The sequence below is a fragment of the Myotis brandtii genome, unplaced genomic scaffold, assembly GCF_000412655.1.
Source record: "Myotis brandtii unplaced genomic scaffold, ASM41265v1 scaffold326, whole genome shotgun sequence".
Taxonomy (NCBI): domain Eukaryota; kingdom Metazoa; phylum Chordata; class Mammalia; order Chiroptera; family Vespertilionidae; genus Myotis; species Myotis brandtii.
In genome coordinates, this window is record NW_005362534.1 from 258,360 (window position 1) to 280,769 (window position 22,410).

Sequence of the window (22,410 nt, forward strand, 5' to 3'; positions counted from 1 at the left end):
AATTAAAAAAAAAAGTAAAATAAAAATGTGCAGTAATGCAGGTGCTTCAGATCTTCTACTCTTCTTTTTGGCACGCCCGGAATTCAGGAGAATGTTGAATTTCCCTCTGATACACTGTTCCTCCGTGTTGTAAGCCACAGTCCTGATTTTAAGGCAGGCCGTATTGGTTCCCCTTACTGCTGTATTTGTATGTACAGAAGAGTCAGTTCGTGGCTCTGCCTCTGGGTGGCAGTGTGTCTGGATTGACCTCCAAGGCTTTAAGTCCTCTCTGACCAGGAGTTCTCTATTGTACCTGAACCAGCTCCGCCCAGATCTGTTTCACCAGTCGCCACTCTCAGCTCTGTTTTCCAGGCTCCCCAAAAACAATCTTCCCCTACAAGCTCCGCTAGCGACCCCAATTGGGCAATCACATGCACCGGGATCAACAATCAAACTCACAGATTTAAGAGGAAGTGTGTAAACAAGAGCCTGGGAGGCTGTGGGAACTCGCAGGGTTCCACCTTCCAGAACTCCGCGGAGTCTCAGAGCTGGTTTTTTAATCGTTACCCTGCTCTGTCTCAAACTTCTTATAAAGCATTTTAACCCTTTCTCCAAATACAGGGGAAACATACCTATGCCATGACATGCAAGGCCTTTTATGATTTAGTCCCTGTCTCTTTTTTTTTTTTTTGCTATTCCTGGACCTTTGCCCTGGATTTTAGAGAATCTGAATGAGTTGAGTTCTACAAACACTCCTTGTTTTGTTTTTGTTTTGGGGGGCCTGTTTTTGTACATTTTGTAGAATGCCCATTCAGTTTTTGTCTCAAGAAAGTCACCTGACTCATAGATAGAGAGCAGGCAGACAGCTCTGGTAAGGGGTAGAGGGGTGGAGGGACTGAGCAAAAAAGAAAAGAGACAACTCATGGACATGTGGAATACAGTGTGGTGATTGTGGGGGTGGGGGTGGTTGGAGGTGGAAGAAGGCATAGAGAGGATAAATGGGGGTGGAAGATGTAGAGACAGAGAAGCATCGATCAGATGCTCAAAACTCAGAGGGAAAGCAGGGGAGGGTGGGGGTGAGGGGGAAAGATCAACCAAAGGACTTCTTTGCATGCATATAAACATAAGTGATGGATGTGGACAACAGGGGGTGAGGGTGAGGGCAGGATTGGGGGATGAGGGGACATTGGGGGGATAAGGACACATTTGTAATATCTTATTCAATAAAGGGAAAAAAATAAAAATAAAATAAAAAGTCTACTGAATCTCCTGAGTAATGAGTATCTTTTGTATGCTAATGAGATGACTAGGTAGAGGCCCCTAGATAACTTCAGGTTAGGGCCTGGTCACCAGTAGGATCAAGCCATGATTAGAAGTTTATATCTCTCTGTTCCTTCCCCCTACCCCTACCTCTGAGAAGGGGAGGGACTGGAGTTTGAGTTCAAACACCAATAGCTAATGAATTAATCAAGAGTGCCTACATAAGGAAACCTCCATAAAAATGCCTAAGCATCAGGGTTTGGGGAAGCTTCTGGGTTGGCAAACACATCAAGGTACTGGGACTGCTGGGAGCACCTGTTAACCGTGATGGTTCTGTTTGATTAGAGAAAGCACATTCTAACTTGGCTGAGAGTTGTACGCCCTGGGACATGGGAGCTAACATCGGAATGCAGTCCATCCTCCTTTCCCAAGAACTGCCTATCGTTATGGAAAGATTTATAACCTTGTGGCTGAAACAGTCTAATCCTGGAGGCACCCTCCCTTTGCAACCTCCCACCCCTATTGCCTGTTCTAAGTGTCGTTTTCATCTTCAGTGTGTGTGTGTGTGTGTGTTTTAAGATAAATTCCTAGAAATGTAATTGCTGTGTCATTATAATATGCTTGTTTTTAGTTTTGAAAGATGTTATCAAATTGGCCTCCAAAAAATTGTATTGGTATACATTGCCACCAGCAGTGTATGAGCAAGCTTAGTTTTCTCATGCTTTCAACAACGTGGTATGTTAATTTTGGTCTTTGCTAATTTGAAAAATTGTTCTAAGTGTTGTTTTAATCTTCAGTTTTTATTATATGTAATGTGCATCTCTTCCCTTTGGCGGTTCCTAAGGTATATCCTTTATAATAAACTGATAGTGGTAACTAAAGCATTTTCCTGAGTTCTGTGAGTCATTCTAGGGAATTATTCAAACTTGAGGAAGGGGTTGTGAGAACTCCCACTTTTTTAGCCATGTCAAACAGAAGTGCAGGTGGCCTGGGGACCCAGGACTTGTGGCCTCTAAAGTGAGTGAAGTTTTGTGGGACTGAGCCCTTAAACCTGTGAAATTTGATGTTAATTCTGGATAGTGTTAGAATAGATTGTAGGGCACCCAGTTGGTGTCAGAGAATTGGTGTTGGGAAAGAGGCCATGTATTTGGTGTCAGGGACACTTAACCCCAGTTTAAAAATGGAAACAAATGAAAATCTTCAAGCGACTGCTCAGCTCAACATTAAGTTAGCATGTGGGAGAGCTGTAACTCAAAAGTCCTCTTAACCATATCTTGTTGTCCCCCTCTCCACACCTCCTTCTATCAGATAGATAGGGAAAAAATCTATCTATCTTTTATTTTAATATATTAAATTTTTATTATTTTTTAGTCCTGTGTTCATATTTCTTTTGAACTTAATTGAATGCTTTCATCAGTTAATGGCCTTGATGAAATTTCTTGTAATTTTGACTGCATTTGTTTGGTCAAAGTAATGTTACTTTCCCTTCTAAACTTAGCAGGACAAACAGCTGAAGTGTAAGATCTTTAGCTTGATTTTCTTCAGTTCTTTCTATATTTTAAATAGGACACAAATATCTCTATAAATAAAAATAATTTCCTCCCAACCCATTTGGAAAATATCCCAGACTTCCTCTTCATGCCTTGCAAAGTTGCTGCTGTCTAGTCATTATTACTATCTGTTTCCTCCCCCTGCCCCCCTTAACATAAGTGTTCCTCCCAGGAATAGCTTGATCACCAGATGTTTGGCCAGTAGTATTCCTCTTATTCTGATTTTGCATTTTTTCTGAAATAGGCTAAAAGATAATCACTCCATTCCTTCCCTTGTTCTAAGATGATTTTACTCAACTGTTCTTGAAACTTACCTTGGTAAGTGATTTGGGATCATAATGAAAAGAGAGAGGATATATTTTATGTATTTTATACTGGTCCCCAATGAATTGGCCTTTATTAATTGAGGATTTTGACACTTATTTCAGTTTGAGTGGTTATGGGTGTTTAGAAATGAAATTGTGGGACTTGAAAACTAGAAGAGACCTCGGAGATCATCCCCACAGAGGAGCCTGATTTATAACTGAGAAAAATGAAAGTTGTCAAGGTCAGCCATAAATCTGATACTTTGGCTTGGTGAAAGAAACCTAAGTTTCAAAATCTCTGATGTAAATCTAGAAACATCATAAGAAGCTTAATTTGTGACAGCATTAACACTGTTTAGCCTGGAAGCAACATTTGTGACTTTTCCAGATTATTGACAGTGTTTGAAATCTCTTGATGTCTTCAGGAATAATAAACTCTACCATGTACTTTTATACTTTTCAGTTAGTGAATTTTCAAACTTAAAAAAATAGCAGTAAATCGAGGGAGCGGAGGGTGGACCTGAGGAGAGGAAGGTGGCCCAGCCTGAGCCACTCGGGGTTCAGGGTACGAGGCAGGCGGCTGGTGGACCTGAGTTTTGAAGAGCTGGCCTTGTGAAATTATCGGCTGGGACACGGCTAACTTCTCATGCTGCTGCAGCCAAGAGATCATGGACACCTGCCAGCAAAGCCTTCGTTGCAGGTAGGGCAGCCACGTGGATAATTCTGGCCAATGAGATGAAGATAGAAGTTCCTATGGAGGGTCCACTTCCTCAGATGAAATGGCCGTCTCCTGAGAAGGCTTTGCCTTTTGCCTTCACCGTCTTTCTGCCTGGAATGGAGATGCAGTTCCTGGTGTAGCAGCCATCTTGATGCCATGAGGACCAAAATCACATGCTCAGGAGGGCAGAGTGAAACACCAGAATAGCTGGGTCCCTGATCTTCTCCTTGAGCAGCCACACTGGCCCATAATCTCTGGGGGGGTGGGGGGTGGGAAACTCTCCTATTTGGTGAAGCCACCGTATTGGGTTTCTATTATATACAGTCAAATGCAAGCCATTATCAATACATCCAGGCCTCCTAATGTTCGTACCATTATCATCTGTAGTGCCCTGTGTGCCAGGCACTATTATATACAGTCAAATGCAAGCTGTTATCAACACATCCAGGCCTCCTAATAATGTTCGTACCATTATCATCTATAGTGCCTGTGTGCCAGGCACTGAACTAACAATGCCTCACACTCATTGTCTTATTGCATCCTCACCATCCTAGAATTATCATCATGTTACAGAAAGGGAAATTAGGGCTCTGAGGTGTTAAGCTAGGAGAAGGGCAGAGTCAAGGTTGTGGGTTTGATCCCTAGTTAGGGCACATACAAGAAGCAACCAATGAATGCATAAATAAGTGGAACAACAAAGTGATGTTTCTCTCTCTCTTTCTCTCTTTCAAATCAATAAAAAGAAAATCTCTAATTTTTCTAAAAAAAATAGCAGTAAACCTCAGTGTACAAAACATATATAAGTGGTATTAAATTAGAATGCAATTTTAAGTAGAATTTTGATTTATTGGAAAATAAATTAGTGAGAAAACTTAAGTTTGTTAATTGTTGTATTAGAGCATATACATATTTCACTCCCAAGTCTAGCTTAAAACAACTGAATGGATGTACCATAATTCATTTAATCAGGCCCTTTATGATGCATATTTAGGTTGTTTCTTTTTAAAAAAATTTTTTAATTGATTTCAGAGAGGAAGGGAGAGGGAGAGAGAGAGAAACATCAGTGATGAGAGAGAATCATTGATCAGCTGTCTCCTGCATGCCCCACACTGGGGATTAAGCCTGCAGCCAACTGGGAATGGAACCGTGACCTTCCAGTTCATAGGTCGACAGATGCTCAACCACTGAGCCACACTGGCTGGGCTCTCTTGCTTCTTTTAAGATTCACTCTTTGTCTTTTAACCTTTGGCATTTTAATTATGATGTGTCTTTGTGTGGGCCTCTTTGGGCTCATCTTGTTTGGGACTCTCTGTTTCTGGGATTGTACTTCTGTGTACTTCGCCAGGTTAGGGAAGTTTTCTGTCATTTTTTTTCAAATAGTTTTTCAATTTCTTGCTCTCTCTCTTCTTCTGGTACCCCTATGATGTGAATGTTAGTACACTTGATTTTCCAGAGGCCACTTAAACTACACTCATTTTTTAAATTATTTTTTCTTTTTGCTGCTTTAATTGGGTGTTTTCTGCTAACTTATCTTCTAAATCACATATTCAGTCCTCCACTTCATCTAATCTACTGTTGATTCCCTCTAATGTATTATTCATTTCAATTATTGTAGTCTTCATTTCTGACTGGTCCTTTTTTATGTTTTTTATTTCTATTTGTATGTTTTCTATCTCTTTGTTGAAGTTCTCACTGAGATCATTGAATATCCTTATAACCAGTGTTTTGAACTCTGTATCTGATAGATTGCTTGTCTCCATTTTGTTTAGTTCTTTTTCTGGAGTTTTCTTCTATTCTTTCATTTTGAACATGCTTATTTTTCTCCTCATTTTGACTTCCTCTCTGTATTTTTTTGTATGTATTATGTAGAGCTGCTATACCTCCCCATCTTGGTAGGGTGGCCTTACGTAGTAGGTACCCTGTGGGGCCCAGTGGTACAGACTCCCTAGTCACCTGAACTGGGTGGTCTTGGTGTGTCCCTTGTTTGAGTTGTGTCTGCTCTCCTGTTGTAATTGAGGTTTAAATGCTCTTGGGAGGGATTGACCCTCAGACTGGTTGGTTTTGAGGACTGGCCATGACTTCAGTGGAGTTGTTATGCAGGGGCTGTCCCTATATAGCAAGTTTGGCTATAGTGTGGCTCTGGTGTTTTCTGAGTTTGCCCTTTGAGTGTGTCATTTGTTCAGGTGGTTGGGTGATGCTCTGGTGTGTCTGAAGTTGGCAACTGGATGTATTGGTTCTTGGGCTTCTTGGGAAGTGCAGGCCAAGGTCAGCCACTTACTATGCCCTACCTGGGGCCAACTGGTATGAGCTACAAAGTGATCTTCAGATGGTCTTGGACTTCAGTTCTTTCTATTATTATTTATCTGAAGACTAGGGACCCGGTGCATGAAATTCGTGCATGATGGGGGAGGTGGAGTCCCCTCAGCCCAACGTGCACCCTCTGTCACGTCCTGGAACCCCAGCTGTTCCAGGCTTAGGCACGGGCCTACAGGCTCGGGGTAGTCTGGCTCCCGAGGACACCTGTCCCGGGGACATAGGCCTTTTGGTGCTGGCACGTGTGCAAGTGGCCGCAGAGCAAGAACCTCCACCGGTGCCCGCGCACACACTCCAGTGGGGCGGGAGCTTCCCCCGCGTCACCATGGCAACACGGGGGAAGCTCCAGGCCCCGCCCCCAGCTTCCAGGTGCCTTTGGGTGCTTGCCAGGCGGGTGGGAGCTTCCCCGGCGTCCGCACGCACTGCCCGCCCCTGGTTTCCTGGCACCCGCATGCATGCACGCAGCTGCGGGGCGGGGGAAGCTCCCACCTAGACCCCGTCTCCTCAGCCGAGCTTTCCCCGCATTGCCATGGTGACACAGGGGAAGCTCCTGCCCTGACCCCGGCTCCCAGGCATCCGCGCACGCTGCCCTGTCCCAGTTCCCCAGCACCAGTGTGCACGCAAGTGGCCGCGGGGCCAGAACTTCCCCAGCATCGCCATGGTGATGCGGGGGAAGTACCTGCCCTGCCCTGGCTGCCCAGTGCCTGTGTATGCAAATTAACCCACCATCTTTGTCAGGTTAATTTGCATACTCACTCTGATTGGCTGGTGAACGTTGTGGAGGGATGGTTAATTTACATGTTTCTATTTTATTATATAGGATTATTTTATTTGGAGTAGAGGATAATAACTCAGGCCACATATTTTTACGTACATCAACCCTGCAAAATCTTAGGTGGTCCACAACTTCTGTTAAATTTATTTTAAATTTAATTATTTAGAATTTGGAGATCAAAACAAATTTTCCCATAGAAACCATGAAAAAGTTGATACTTACATTTTCATGCAGGTGCTTTCAAAATCTTTTAAACCAAAGTCTATCTTAAATGGTACAGTATTAATGTGAATCTTGAATTTCTTTGATCCCAGTGTAGCACTGAAGAGAAGCAGAATTTCATACCTCAAAATATATATTTTGCAATATTGATTTTAGGCTAGTTATTAAGGAACAAAAGACTCAGGAAAAACTTTGACCTCTTCCCTAACCGCCTAAAAGGAATTTAGAAAGAGAACCTGGTCCAGGAATGGAGATAGCATCAGATAACTAGTTTAATATAAACTAGCGTGTGACAGACAGGGAAGTCCATTTGTTCAAAGTCTTTTCTCTGTCCCATTGTTAAAGATGGCCCAGCAAACATTTATTTACAATACATTTGCTTTTCCATGTTCATGTGAGTTGTCTTCCTCCCCTTTGAAGTCCCAAACCACTATTCCTCTACCCTTTTCCTCAGTTCCAAAATCACATAAAAGCCTCAATTGCCCAATCTGTCTGGGGGTCTCATTATGGCACTGCCAAATGTGCATTTTCTCTTGTTAATCTGTTTCTGTTAATTTGATCATTAACCCAGCTAGGATAATTTAGGTGGGAGGAAAATTAGATTTTTAGCCTCCACAGCTCTTTTTTTCCAATCTGAACCCTGAGACCCTCAAATTCTCAGGAAGGGCTGGGAGTTGAATATGGTTGGCAGTGCCTAGAGAAATATCAAGTATCTGGATAAGAGATACATTGAGTTGGTGTTAGATTTACTTCTTTGTGGAAGGATTCTAAAGATAAAGGGTGGGAAGGCAATTTACATGTTTGATAGTTTGAAATTTTTATGCTATTAAACTGCGTGTATGCTACACATGATAGTTAAATATCAGTTTGATTTAATCATGGGAACTGAATTGGAGAATATATCCTCCTATATAATAAAAGGCTAATATGCAAATTGTCCCCTCAGTAGTTTGACCAACCAGGAGTTCGACTGCTCGCTATGACGTGCGCTGACCACCAGGGGGTGACACGGAACGAAGCAAGGCCCCAGCCTTTGTATCTTAGTATATTCTTATGAGGCCCCATATCTATATAAATTTGGCATCCAGCAGCTAGGAGAAGGAAGGCCCTGATCGGCCCTGATCGCGAGCCAGGCCTAGGGACCCTACCCATGGACAGATTTTGTTCACCGGGCCTCTAGTTTATAAATAAAAAATCCCCGCTATTGGGGGAATAAAGCATAATGAATATCCTATTGGTTATTGGTCAGGTGGTTGCATCCAGGAAGAAAACAAGTGGGACCCTGGCTGGTATGGCTCAGTTAGTTGGAATGTCTTCCTATACACTGAAAGACTGTGGGTTTGATTTCTGATCAGGGCATAGGCCTAGGTTGTGGTTCCATCCCTATTTGGGGCACAGAGGAGGGGCAGCTGATAGATGTTTCTCTCTTACATCAATGTCTCTCCCTTCCTCCTTTCTTCCCTCCCTCCCTCCTTCCCTCCTTCTTTCTCTGAAATCAATAAGCATGTCCTTGGGTGAGGATTTAAAAAAAAGCAAGCAAATGGGAGTGCATTATCTCTCATTTGTATGTATAAAAACAATACCAGAAACAAAAACAAAACTCAACTGACTTTTGTACTCTTTTGGAAGAGGAAAGGATCCATTGAGATGAAGATTATTATTTCAGCAACAAAGGAAACATTCAAGGCTCAGGTATCTCTTAAATTTAGTACTAATGACATATGAAATAAATTATAAGCTTTATGTTTCTGTCAGTTCTTGTAGGTAGATACCTGCTTACTTGCCAATGCAGAGGCAAGATTACTTATTTTTAGGTGTGTTTCTCAGTGCAAGATAAATTTGCTTTAAAATGCATTCTGTTATTTATGAAATTAGTGGTTAGTAATAAAAAACTCAAATGATTTTTTTTTAATCCTCACCAGAGGCTATTTTTTCATTGATTTTTAGAGAGTGAAAGAGAGAAATATCGATGTGAGAGAAACACATCTATTGGTTGCCTCCTGTATGCTCCCTGACCAGGGCCTGGGCTGGGGAGGAGCCTGCAACTGAGGTATGTGCCCTTGGCCTGAATCTAACCTAGGGTGATGCTCTATCCACTGAACCAAACCAGCTAGGACAAAACACAAATGATTTTTGAGAGATTCTTAGATCTTTGCCTTGGAAGGGACCATAGAGCACATCTAGTTTAGTACAGTGGGGCCTTGACTTACGAGTTTAATTTGTTCCGTGATGGAGCTCGTTAACTCAAATTACTCTGTCAACTCAAGCAAAAAATCGGCAGAGAGATGGCTGGTACCTCGGAAAAACTCGTTAGTCGGGACACTCGTAAGTCAAGGCCCCACTGTATAGGACTCTTTCTATCAAGGCCAAACTGCGTCCAGTGGTCTCTTCCTGTTCTCTCTTGGTCCTCTTGTCTGCTGTGCTTCAGATTACAGATCTTCTCTGTCCTTGAATTTATGAAGTTCTGTATGGCTCTTTGTACTGCCTCAAATGCTCTTTTCACATCTTTGTTCCATGGCTTGCTTCTTTACATTAAACAGATTTCACTCAAATCTTACTCCTCAGACAGGCCTTTCCCAGACCATCCTATCTAAAGGACCCCTCCTCAATTGCCGTAACTTTCTACCATAAGACTGTTTTTTTCCTTTATAACCCTTGTCACTGCTGTAGGGTTAGAAAATTTTTCTTTTCTAGGTTCTTTGGCTGGTCTAAATAATTATATTGACATAAGACAGATTAACAGAAGAAAAACAAATTTACGTAGATGTGGGGCCTCATAAGAATATACTAAGATACAAAGAGCAGCCAGGTAACTGAAGCTTATATAACATCCTTAGCTAGGGAAAGGGATAAGGGTCTGGCATACAAAGGGGGGAAGGTGTTTTACAGGAAAGCCAGAGAAGATTTTTGGAAAACAAAGGTTGCTTTGTTATGCAGGTGAAAAAGTGTGTGGTAACAGCTCTCTTCCTGGTACAGGCCCCATTTCCCTTATAAATTTAGGCAGTTGAGGGGGGAGGTAAAGAGCTTTTTTTGAATATGTTGAGTTTTTATTGCCTTTAACTCAAAATAGTGCTTATGCCAAAGAGGCATATTTTGGGGTAGCAAATCTGCTCACTGTCTGGAATGATCATGTTTGCCTGTCTCCCCTCAGTAGGCTCCATGAGAGCAGGGACTATGTCTGTGTTGTTCACTGCTGTATTCCAAAGCTCTATAAATGGACTGGTCCACTATAAGTATCTGACAGATATTTATAAAATGAATGAGTAACCATTAGTGGTTCATTGTTGTCAAATCACTGCTGTGCTGAAATCTGTCTCCATTCACTTCTATCACTGATCTTAGTTCTTCCCTCTGAAATAATTCAAATTATTATTACCTGCTCTACTCCCTCTTTTGCAAAGTCTTCAGACATTTGGATGTCAGTCATCTCTCATTGAGGCCCAACTCACCTAGTTTCGTCACCAGCTCCTTATGGGCATAGTCAGCATCCATTTATCCATCACAGGGAGTTTTTGGTTTTGTTGTTGATACCCAGCACTAGACACAGTACATTTTGTGGAGTCTGAGCCTCAGAGAGAGATAGTTTAGTTAAACTTTTTTGGCCAATGTTTATCTTTTACTTCCATATAAGTGATCAAGGAACTGTAACCAGACAACCAAGGGGTCTGGGCTGCCTGTCACTACATGAGCCAATGAAGCAGGGATAGGCTTGAATCATATGAGTGTTTATTCTAGTAATGCCAGCAGGATGGGAGGGCAGCAGGTCATCCACAAAAATCTGCTCTATCTCTCCCCATAAGCCAGCTGCTTATATTTGGTAGAAGGACAAAGATTATGTGGGAAAGTAGGAATTACAGGTATAGGAAAGTCGGCACAGGATAATCATTACAGGTTACAAGTCATATGGGTGGGGGGGCATCGCAGAGGGTGGGTGCCTATGGGCACTCCTGGACTAGATTACAGGCAATAGGGGCTGGAGGTTATAAAGAGCAGGTGCCTCCAGGACTAGATTGCTTCAGCCACGAGGTTGTAAATCTTTCCATAATGATAAGTAGTTCTCAGGACAGGAGGATGGACTGCATTCTGGTGTTAGCTTCCCTGTCCCAGGGCGTACAACTCCCAGCCAGGTTAGAATGTGTTTTCTCTAATCAGAACAGAATCGTCATGGTTAACAGAGCATGATTAATATTTCCTATAAGTATAGCTGGTCCCCAATATTCTATTTTTGCCCCTAACATAACTATTTATATATGATGTCATTGTCAGAATTACTGTTTGAGTTCTTAAAAATTTGTTTTATTGTGGAATATAACAGCATAGAAATATATAAAATATAAATATACACTCTAATTAATGTCGATTTATCTGTTACTCAAGTCAAGAAATATAACATTATCATGGTCCCAGAAAGCCGTCTTATTGACACAGGCATCCCAGTGGTCCAGGGACCCGAAAGTCCACCACCCACTCTGGGTTCTTGGCTTTGCCAAGGAAAGAATTCAAACTTGAGCTAGCATAGAGTTGAAAGTAAAAGTGAGTTCATTAGTGAAGCAGTAAGAGAATGGGCTACTCCACAGACAGAGCAGCCCCCCCCCCCCGCCTTTTAGCAGAATTTGCTTCCTTTATCGAGGTTTATTTAATTGGGATGGGAGTACGGTATTGAATAAAGGGGGGGATATTCAGGATCTTCTCTAGAAAGGGGTGGAGATTTTTCAAAGGAGCTCCATTGGCCATTTGTATCCTTTTATGGGCTTTCCATTTCAGATCATGGTGGCATGGGGTGTGTTGTTTAGCATGCTTATGTATTACAATGAGTATATAATGAAGCTAAGGGTTACATTTAAGAGAAATTAGTTGCCAAGTTGGATTGAGCAGTCACTGCCTGTTTTAAGTAATAAATCTGGTGGGTGGTGATCTTCTTCTTGATAGTTCCTATAGCTTTTATCAATTGCAGCTTGCCACATACCCAATCTCATTAAGTATCTCTTCTCAATCTCAACTCCTCCCTGGAAATAATTAATATCCTGATTTTTAGAAGAAACACTTCCTTGGTCACTTATTTTTTTAATAGATTTACTACTTATTTTTAAAATAGATTTACCACTTATATATGCATCCCCTAACAATGTAGTTCAGCTTTCATTGATTGGCTGCCTCCTGCATGCCCCACACTGGGGATCGAGCCCACAACCCAGGCATATGCCCTGACTGGGAATCGAACCGTGACCTCTGGTTCATAGGACGCCAGCTGGGCCTCCAATTTAAATTCTTTAAGGGAGAAGTAAAAGCTTCTTGTGAGCCTTCAGGGTCTCCACTGCCTTCAGCTCAAAATAACCCACAGGCCAAAGTAGCACATCTTGGGGATGCCTGTTCTGAACCCCTTCATGTGTTTTTTATTTCATTCTTTATATTTTCTTTGCATTTATTTTTCTGTTCTTTTTTTAAGCTCTTGAGATTCATGCTTTGTTTATTAATCTTCTAAGAAATATTTTCTGATATACGCATAATAAGGCTCTCAGTTGCCCCCAAGCATAACTTTAGTTTCTTCTTTGACTGATTTATAGATTATTTTAAAACTGTACTAATTTAAAAACATAGGAACATTTAAAAATTATTTCTTTCATTGATTTTTTTGCATACTTGAATTGTGGAGAAGAGAGAGAACATCCTGGCACTTTAATCCTTGTCATTTGTTTTGTATTACATTATGGCCTAGAACAATACCAGTCTTTTTAAATGTTCTGTGTGCACTTGGAGAAAAAAAAAGATACTCTATATTTTTTGCTGCAGTTTATATGTTCATTTGGTCAAGTTTTTAAAATCTTCTATATCCTGATATTTTTCTCTTTTAACTGTCTGCTAAATTCCTTTGCTGTTATTCTAACTTGCAGTTCTAGAATTCTAATTTATTTTTTCCAATGTGTTCTTTTACCTTTTAGTCCTTCAAGTCCTGTCAAAATGTTCGAACCTTGAGTTTTTATTAATTCAACATTATAGTTGTTTTATAGGCTATTCCTGATAATTTCTAACATTACAAACCTTTCTGGGTCATTTTCTGCTTTAGTTGTTTCTATTGGTTCTTGTTAGTGGTATTTTATTACCTTGTGTATCTGGCTATTATGTACTGCACAATGTAAAGGAGAAATCTGTAGCATATTGTGAGGCCTAGATTGGTGTTATCTTCTGCAGAGTCTTGCTTTTTTTTTGCACCCTCACCCCACCCTTCCCACTTGCTTCAACCAGATAGCTGGTGGCACCACCAATCTGAATGTTGGACCAACTCAATACAACAATCCAAGGTACACTTAGAGGTTTACTTAGGTCACCCAGATGACATAAAGCTATCATTCAAGTATGTTCAAGGGCTGATTTCTTTCTGGTTTAGGGTTTCTATTTCAAGTGAGTGGTGTCTTATCAAACTTCCTCCTTTTGAAACGCTCTTGCCTTTGACATTTTTTGCCCATGGATTTGTAAGGGTTTTAAGAGCAAGCTGTCTTTTCCCCGCATTTGTTTTCCTGGGCCTTCAAGTGCCAGAGTCCCAAAACCATTTTGGGTGTTTGGACTACCTCTCTGGGTTCTATTCTTTTGTCTTTATTTCAGCCAGGTAATTCTTTACAATCTTGTTAAATCTTTGGGATCTTAGGGCTGTTTTAAAAAAGTATTTCCTCCAGAATGTTTATTTATCTTCAAAGGGACATTTCATCCAAGTTTTTATACCTTAAAAATTAATCAATTTTATTCATATAAAATTGTAGTTGTTGGCATAAGAACGTCCAAATCTATAGAAAAGTTTTATATGAATTTATTTGAGCCAACATTTTGAGTACATGCTTAGAAGCAAGATCTCAACAGATTGAGAAAATGCTCCAGATAATGGCAGTTTTGCAGTTCATTTTATACACTTAGAATCAAAGGAGAAAACATAAAGGGGTTACATGGAATCCATTGGTGGTAGATTAAGGAGGTGGGATAAAGCAAAGTGGGGAAATCTCTGGGATTGGATAAAAAGCAAAATGGAGAAACATTTATTTTATATTGGTGGGTACAGGACAGTTAACATTTAACATTTACAGTACTCAGAGATGTGATGTAACAAGGAGGAGTCGTGTAGTCTTGTGCTGTGGTGCCCGTGGTTGTGCCTTCCAGGGGTCTGGAAAAGAAAATTATTCAAAGATATGTTATTCTAGATATATAAGAACAATGGGCGAGGCTCACTGAAGGTAAAGATTGACTTTTGCTAAGGAAACTATAGGCCTGGGATGACTTTCAGTCCCTGAGCTTGTCAGACCTGCCAAGTAGCTCCCTAAGCTTGTGGGCTCTACTATGTTGCCCCCTTTTTGTTTACATAGTTAAATTCAATTTAGCATATTTTTTTCCTCTGTGTGGATATTAGTAGTTAAAAAACTGTTCTTGACACCTATATTGTGTATCTACTCACACATTTAAATTCTGATTCCCAGTTTTCATTATTCAGTTTTGATTTCCACAGGGAATAGGTGGGACCAAATGTTCTTTACATATACTTACATACAGAACTTTTGGGGTGCTGAATCTTCTTAGTGGGAATGATTTAATCTTTATCTCTAGTTTCCTTTGAAATATACCATTATTGGCAGAGAATGGAATATTTACATGTTTCCTGGATGTTCTTCCAAATCAGTCACAGAAAATGAAAGAATGATTCATTCTCAAGTACTCTGAGCATCTTTTACCTGGAATGTGACTTGCTGCTGGAGTCCGGCCGATCAGGACTGGGTGAGATGGGCCAGACACATCCTGGAGCCAACCTCCTGCAGTCTTTTCTCCAGCCTCTAAAATATTTCTTCTAATTAATTTCCTTTCAGTGTTCACAAATTCATGCATCGGGCCTCTAGTTTAGTAGAATGTCCTTAGTTTGGGCTTGTCTGCTGCTGTCTGCTTAGATTTAGGTTTTACCTTTTTAGAAGGAATGCCACAGGAGTATGTTGTGATGCATCCTATCAGGAGGCATATGGTGTTGATTTGTCCTATTACTAGCAGTGTTAATTTTGATCACTTAAAATAGTATCTGGCAAGATTCTTTACTATGGAATTACTATTTTCCCCTTTGTAATTGAAAGGTATCTTATAGGGAGCTACTTTGAGACTGGGTAATACTCTGTTTTCCATCAAATTTTCAACCACTAGTTTTATCATGTATTAATGATACTTGCCTAAAATAATTATAGTCAGGGCGGTTTGCCAAATGGTGATTTTTCTTATTTCTTCATCAAATTTATTATTTGGAATTATGCTCTAAGAAAAAGCTTTTTCTTCTCCCCCATTTATTTATGTCAGTAAGGATTGGTGTACTTTTTTATACTTCTATGGATTATAACCTACTACTATATTTATTTTGTTGCTCAAATGTTCCTCATTTCACCAGTGGGAGTCCTCAAGCTGACTCCTGTGTCCTTTAGACATGCCCCCATTATTCCTTGAGCATTTCCTTACTTTCTGCTGTAACCTGGAAATCAGCCATTTCTCCTAGGAACCCTGGTTCCTTTTATTGGCACATTACATGGCTACTGGAGTGTCATTGCTTCCAGGCTCCCTCAGCAGACAGAGCTAAGGAATATATATGTGTGTATATATATTTTATATTATATTTACACACACACTTATGTCTATTTCTACATCTCTCTATATTAAGAATGAGCTTATATGGTTAATTCTAATTCCAAGCCTTCTCCCTTTTCTTTTCTTTTTTTCTTTTCTTTCTTTCCTTTTTTTTTCTTAATCCTCACCTGAGGATATATTTTCCATTGCTTTTACAGAGAGAGTAGAAAGGAGGGAGGGAAGGAGAGAGAGAAACATTGATATGAGAGAGACACATCGATTGGTTGCCTCCTGCATGCGCCTGGACTAGGGCCAGGGATTGAACCTGCAACCCAGGTACATGCCTTTGACTGGGAATCGAACCCCTGACCCTTTGGTGTGTGGGATGACGCTCTAACCACTGAACCATGCTAGCCAGGGCCTTCCCCCTTTTTATATTTGTAACTTCTTTTTATGAGAATAAGGAACCAAACTCTCATTATCCACAATACATATACTTATTTGCTTAATCCTAGAATACATATAAAGAAGTTTCATATCTCTGTGTAAAACAACTACCTAAGTAGAATATAGTATGCATTTATATTTATTTTTTGTCTAAACTCAAGGAGAGTATGGTATTAAAATATTGTTTTCAAGAATTACCTAGGGTTAATTCTTTTTCCTCTGGCCCTGTTCAATGTGTTTACATTACTCATTTCAAATACAGTTAACTACATTTGTTCATTTATGTTCCATTTTGGGTTCTTCCCTCCTATGATTATGTCTTTTTTTTTTGGTATGTGAAACGTTAATAAGGTTTTAAAGGAACTGTATAAAAATATAGGCTAGTTTATTTGATTACTGAAATATAAAACTTATGGCTTGTAATTGTTTGTTCTTTCAGGGAATCATTTAATACTTCACATTAGAAGAAATATGTGAAAGTTCCTGCCAACCTGTGAGAATTTCTTCCTTCGGCCATTTTTTTGTTCTACTTACTAGACAACTTTCTCAGAAGTTCTTTTTTGATGCCATGTTTTGTGGCTCGCATCAAAAGAGGAGTTTGTCTTCATGAAGATTCCTAACATTGGTAATGTGATGAATAAATTTGAGATCCTTGGGGTTGTAGGTGAAGGTAAGTTTAGCATTTCTTGAGGTTTTTTTTTTAGCAATATACAATTATACATACCACCAAAAAAAAGCTAATAATTCAGGTCCTACTAATTTAATCTGCATCAATTTAGATATGAATCGAAGAGCAAGATATTAAAAATAAAATTATTCTCAACTATTGGGTCTTATTCTCAAATTGAAAGTTGAAAACATTAAAAAACCCCTTAAAGTTTAATAAATCAGGAATTTCTTGAGGCTGCCTTAATTTCATTCTTTTCTTTTTTTATGTAATTTATTGGGTTGACATTGGTCAACATGAACATATAGGTTTCAGGTATGGTTTCTATGTTATAAGATCTATTTCATTCTTTCATTAGGAACCATGGTTTCTTTAGTCAATAATTTTTTGGTTACATTTTATTTTTATATCAGCTAGGCTTATTGTCAATAACTTTAATTTTATTTGTATAAGTTAAATTTTACTTACTACATGGTAAATAAATGAATAAATAACTTCTATTTGTCTTTGGGAATGACAAACCACATTTTATAAATTCTGAGGCACACAATTTGGTCATATTGTGATGCCTTTGAAATCAGATGTATGTTATAATCAGTAGCATGTCATGGTTTAATTGGCAACATTTTTCCTTTCCTAGTAGTACATAAAATTATGCTTATATTCAATGACATCATTGATTAGATGAAATATGGTAATTCATTTTTCATAAGTTTTTTTATTTTTTCATTTTAGTAGTTTTTGCTCTTGACTTAAAGATAACTTTATGGAGATTTTGCTAAATGATTCTGTTAATGAGATAAATGACTATAATTATGGTTTATTTAAAGCAAATGTTACAAAAATTTCATATTTCATATATCTTTAAAGCAAATGTTACAAAAATTTTATATTTCAGAATTTTCAAATAAATTTGAAATTTTAAAAGGAGTTTTAAAAATTTACCAATGTGAGCAGAAAAGCTGTTTTAGATTAAGTGTCAAACCTCAGAGAGAAGGCAAGGTAGGGTGGGAGAGGGGGGAGTAAGAGATCAACCAAAGTACTTGTATGCATGCATATACGGTAAGCATAACCAATGGACACAGACAGTATGAGGGGTGAGGGCCTGTGCTGGGGGGCGGTGGGAGCTGGCAGGGAGAGGTCAATGGGGGAAAATGGAGACATATGTAATACTTTCAGCAATAAAAAATTTAAATAAAAAATTAAAATAAATAAAAGCAATTAAAAACACAGTCTGATCATTGGGTGTTTGCTTCAAGATCTGAAGTTGAAACCATATTAAGAGAATGGATCCTTCTTCCTTCACCAGTCAACGCCTTTTTGTTTTCTTCATTAATATTAATTATGTAAATAAAATTTATTCTCCATGTCTTACCTACTATCTGTTTTATAATAGCTGCATTATTGTTTATTTGTTACTGGTTTTTTCCCCCCAAAGAAGTATTACAGTTAGACTTATGCAATAAACTATTGGCTGGAGAAGGTCATCTCATAGAGTATAACACATTTGGAATGTTCCAGATTCTGAACCTAAGTTCTCTGGATCATAACCTTGTGTTTCTTTGTATATTTATATGTGATCATATTCTCAGGGGTTGGCTCAGATTAATTAAAACTATAAGACTGTTATTTAAATCAGAATATGTCAGTTTAAGTTGTAGCCAGAATCATCATTGCTATATGTTTTTTGTGTTTTTTTTTTATAAACTACCTCAGATGCTTTTTGGCTAAGAAATACAAATATATATTAAGGAAATTTAAAACTGTCAAGCAAACTCTATAAAACTGTCAAGCAGAATCTACCTTCTGATTCTCCTAATTAGATATTCACACTATAACTTTAACCTCAGTTTTCTGGATAACTTGCTGTCAACTCTGTGTTCTGTCTCTAAGGAAGTAGTTTATTGGCTGGATAACAGGATAAGTAACCCAAAAGATGATGATGAATTTCATCAAAATATATCAAACAAAGTGGGAGTGCATGGCTATAAACGGCCAGAGATTCTTGAACTGCTTGTGGCCTGTGCCCTTGAATTGATTATTTATGGCAAAAATGTATCAACTTTGATTAGTTATTAATTGGAATGCTGAGGCCTATACTGTTTTGCCAATCAGGAAAGATATTCCAGTATCCTAGAAGAGGACTTAATTGTCTCCTAGGATAGATAACATATTTGGTAAGCTCCATGCTAAGAAATCATTAGCTCTTAAATTTTAAGTTTCCTAGAATCTTTTGAATTAATTTTCATCTACTCCCAAGGTTCTTGTACCCAAATCTTGTCTCTAGAATATTTTAAGTTTAAATTTAAAAATGTCTCAAGTGAAATTTTCTTTAAAAGAGAAACCTGTAAAAGTACATGTTGAGGAAATGAGTTACTTATACTCTCGGTTTATGAAAAAATATATAATAAATATCCATGCTCTGTAGGTGGCTCTTTGCATTATCACTGCAGAATATTGTTATTTTAGGATTCATTATTATAACATATACTGATAACCAATTTATATATATAAAAGCCTAAGCAACTGTTATGACAGAATGACTGGAATGACTGGTCAACAAGTCGCTATGATGCACACTGACCACCCAGGGGCAGACACTTAAGGCAGGAGCTGCCCCTTGGTAGTCAGTACGCTCCCACAGGGGGAGCGCTGCTCAGCCAGAAACTGGGCTCATGACTGGCACAGCTGCAGCGGCAGGAGCCTCTCCTGACTCCACAGCAGCACTACCGAGTGGCAGCAGCAGGCACAGTGGGCTGGGATGAGCATGAGCAGTGTGGCGCTGGGCCCTGGTTCTGGTTCCTCCCTGGCCACCTGCCGCTTGGTGCACTGCTACATCACTCAGGGGATGTCCGACTGTCGGTTTAGGCCAGATCCTCACAGGCCAGGCTGGGATCGGGCTTAAACTGGTATTTGGACATCCCCCGAGGGGTTCCAAATTGTGAGAGGATGCAGGCCGGGCTGAGGGACACCCCTCCCCAGTGCACAAATTTCATGCACCGGGCCTCTAGTGTAAATATAATAGAACTTCAATTTCTATAAGCTGTAGTAGGTATACTTGCTTCTAACTGTTTACTTTTTTTTTATTATAGGAGCCTATGGAGTTGTACTTAAATGCAGACATAAGGCAAGTACAAGAAGAAAAAATGTATTTAACTGTTTTGAAATTAATGTAGTGTTCTGTGCATGTGAGCATATAATTAAAGCTGTCTGGCTATAATGATGATGCTTGTTGAGTAGAATTAATATGTGAACCCAGAGAAAGGAGATTACTTTGGGACAAGCTTTATCATGATTTGGTAGTCATTAGTTCTTTACAATCATGTGCTATTTTTTCACCTGTCCAATGTATAGGTGAAAAGCTGCCTAATGAGAAGAAGTGGTAGAGAAGAAATCAAGGTAGTGATGAATTTATGTTCAGGTACTTAAGAACAATGAAGACTTTCATTCAGTTAGCATTTTTCATGTAGACCCAATAACTTAGAATACTTTATGGGTCTGAATTCAGATTTTGAAGGGTATAGTGGATAGGTATTTGATATAAAATAGGGCTTGGGATAATAGTATATAGTTATTATTGATTATAGTTGATCACCCTTGCACAGCCTTGAATGAATCAAATTATATAAACTATTTGACTATGATAATAATCACCATTTATTCAGGTAAGTTATTTCAAGTTTCCACAGCTGTTGCTCAGTGGTGAACATGTTTTACTCAGAGAATAACTTTTAGATGATACATGTTCTAATATTGAATCATTACGTTGTAATGATTACCTGAAACTAACATAATGTTGTATGCCAATTATACCTCAATTAAAAAAATATGGGAAGTGTTAAAGCTATAACAATTTTGACCTAATCTAAGTTCTTCTGTCTTTTATGTAAAAAAAGGTTTATTAGTTGAATATTTTTTTATGTATCCATGTATCTGTCTACTTGTTTGTTAAAACATGCTTGTTAACTATAGTAAGAAATGGTTCGCACTGCACACTGTTAATGCACACTGTCAGTGCCAGCAAGATGGGTCCAGAGTTAGAGTGGATGATAACAGGGATCTAAGCTCTTGGGAAACCAATTCTAAATGTGAACTCTGATTCCTAGTGGCTATGTGTAGAGCACTTTGGGTTACAAGGATAAGTAAATTGTAGTTTTCTTAACCTTGTATGGGTTAGGGTTTGTCTGAAGAGATACTTTAAAAAATGAGATTGCATCTAAAAAACTCTTTTTACTGCACTTTACTAAATGAGGGGACTCACAAAACAGCTCTTTAAGTATTGTGTTTTTTTTTTCCTTTCATGCATCTAAAAAGATACCGGATGGAAAATTTAAACATAAATTAGTGCCTCACTCAGAGTAATAAAAACTCTTTTTAGAATCTGCAGCTGTTTAGTCATTAGACTTGTTATAGTATATTCTTCTTTCAGCCAGAATCAAACCTTCAAATCTTCACCCCATTACCCCAAAATAGAGAATTTGATGCTTTTGGTAAGATTTACCCTTCAAGAGCAAACAAATGGATAACCACAAAATCTCATGTTATAGTTAAAAATTGATATAATGATTTCTATTGTACCATTATATATAAAATAATCATACCCATGTATTTTGCATTCCTTTTAAAATTATAAAATTTTTATAAAATGTATGATTACTTATGCATAGGTGTGTGTTTGATCACTTATGCATAAATTTGTTCTCTTTTTGAGAGGGTTGGATCTGAGTGTATATATAATTAAATAATTCCTAGTATATTGTATATTTGAGCAAGTATGAAAGAAAGTTACTGTTTTAATCTGTGTACTGTTGCAAGAAATTTAGAAGTCATATTTATAAAAAGATATAGCTTGTCTTTTGTGAACACAATAAATGTTGGTTTATTCCAGGCCAAAGACCATACTTAGTTTATTGAAATAAATGCTGCCCAATTAAAAAAGAATGTGGCCCAGCCCGGCTAGCATGGCTAAGTAGTTGAGAATTGACCTGTGAACCAGGAGACCATGGTTTGATACTGGGTCAGGGCACATGCCCAGGTTGTGAGCTTGATCTCCAGTGTGGGATGTGCAGGAGGCAGCCGATCAATGATTCTCTCTCATCATTGATGTTTCTGTCTCTCTCTCCCTCTCCTTTTCTCTCTGAAATCAACAAAAATATATTTTAAAAAATGTGGCCTAGCCTGGCCAACATGGCTCAGTAATTGTGTATCAACCTATGAACCAGGAGGTCATGGTTCGATTCCCAGTCAGGCCATATGCCTGGGTTGTGGGCTCAATCCCTAGTGTGAGGAGTGCAGGAGGCAGCCAATCAATGATTCTCTTTCATCATTGATGTTTCTTTCTCTCCCTCTCCCTTCCTCTCTGAAATCAATAAAAATATATTAAAAAAAATATAACGATACTCTCTTTTTGACAGTTTCTGTTTATTATACTAGAGGCCCGGTGCATGAAATTCATGTAGGGGGGGGGTCTCCTCAGCCCAGCCTTCACCCTCTCCAATCAGGGACCCCTCAGGGGATGTCCAACTGCCGGTTTAGACCGCTGCTCCTAACTGCTCACCTGCCTGCCTGCCTGATTGCCCCTAACTGCCCCCCCTGCC

The 22,410-nt window shown here is 39.0% G+C and overlaps 1 protein-coding gene across 1 annotated transcript in view; it reads left to right on the forward strand.

Annotated features, from left to right (window-relative positions):
• CDKL5 (cyclin-dependent kinase-like 5) overlaps positions 1-22,410 on the forward strand; it is a 188,021-nt gene that overhangs the window by 52,356 nt on the left and 113,255 nt on the right. Inside the window, exons 2-3 of the mRNA XM_005870937.2 lie at positions 16,586-16,816; positions 19,906-19,940. Coding sequence (XP_005870999.1) covers positions 16,753-16,816; positions 19,906-19,940 — 99 coding nt within the window. The 5' untranslated portion in view covers positions 16,586-16,752. The remainder of the gene's footprint in view (positions 1-16,585; positions 16,817-19,905; positions 19,941-22,410) is intronic.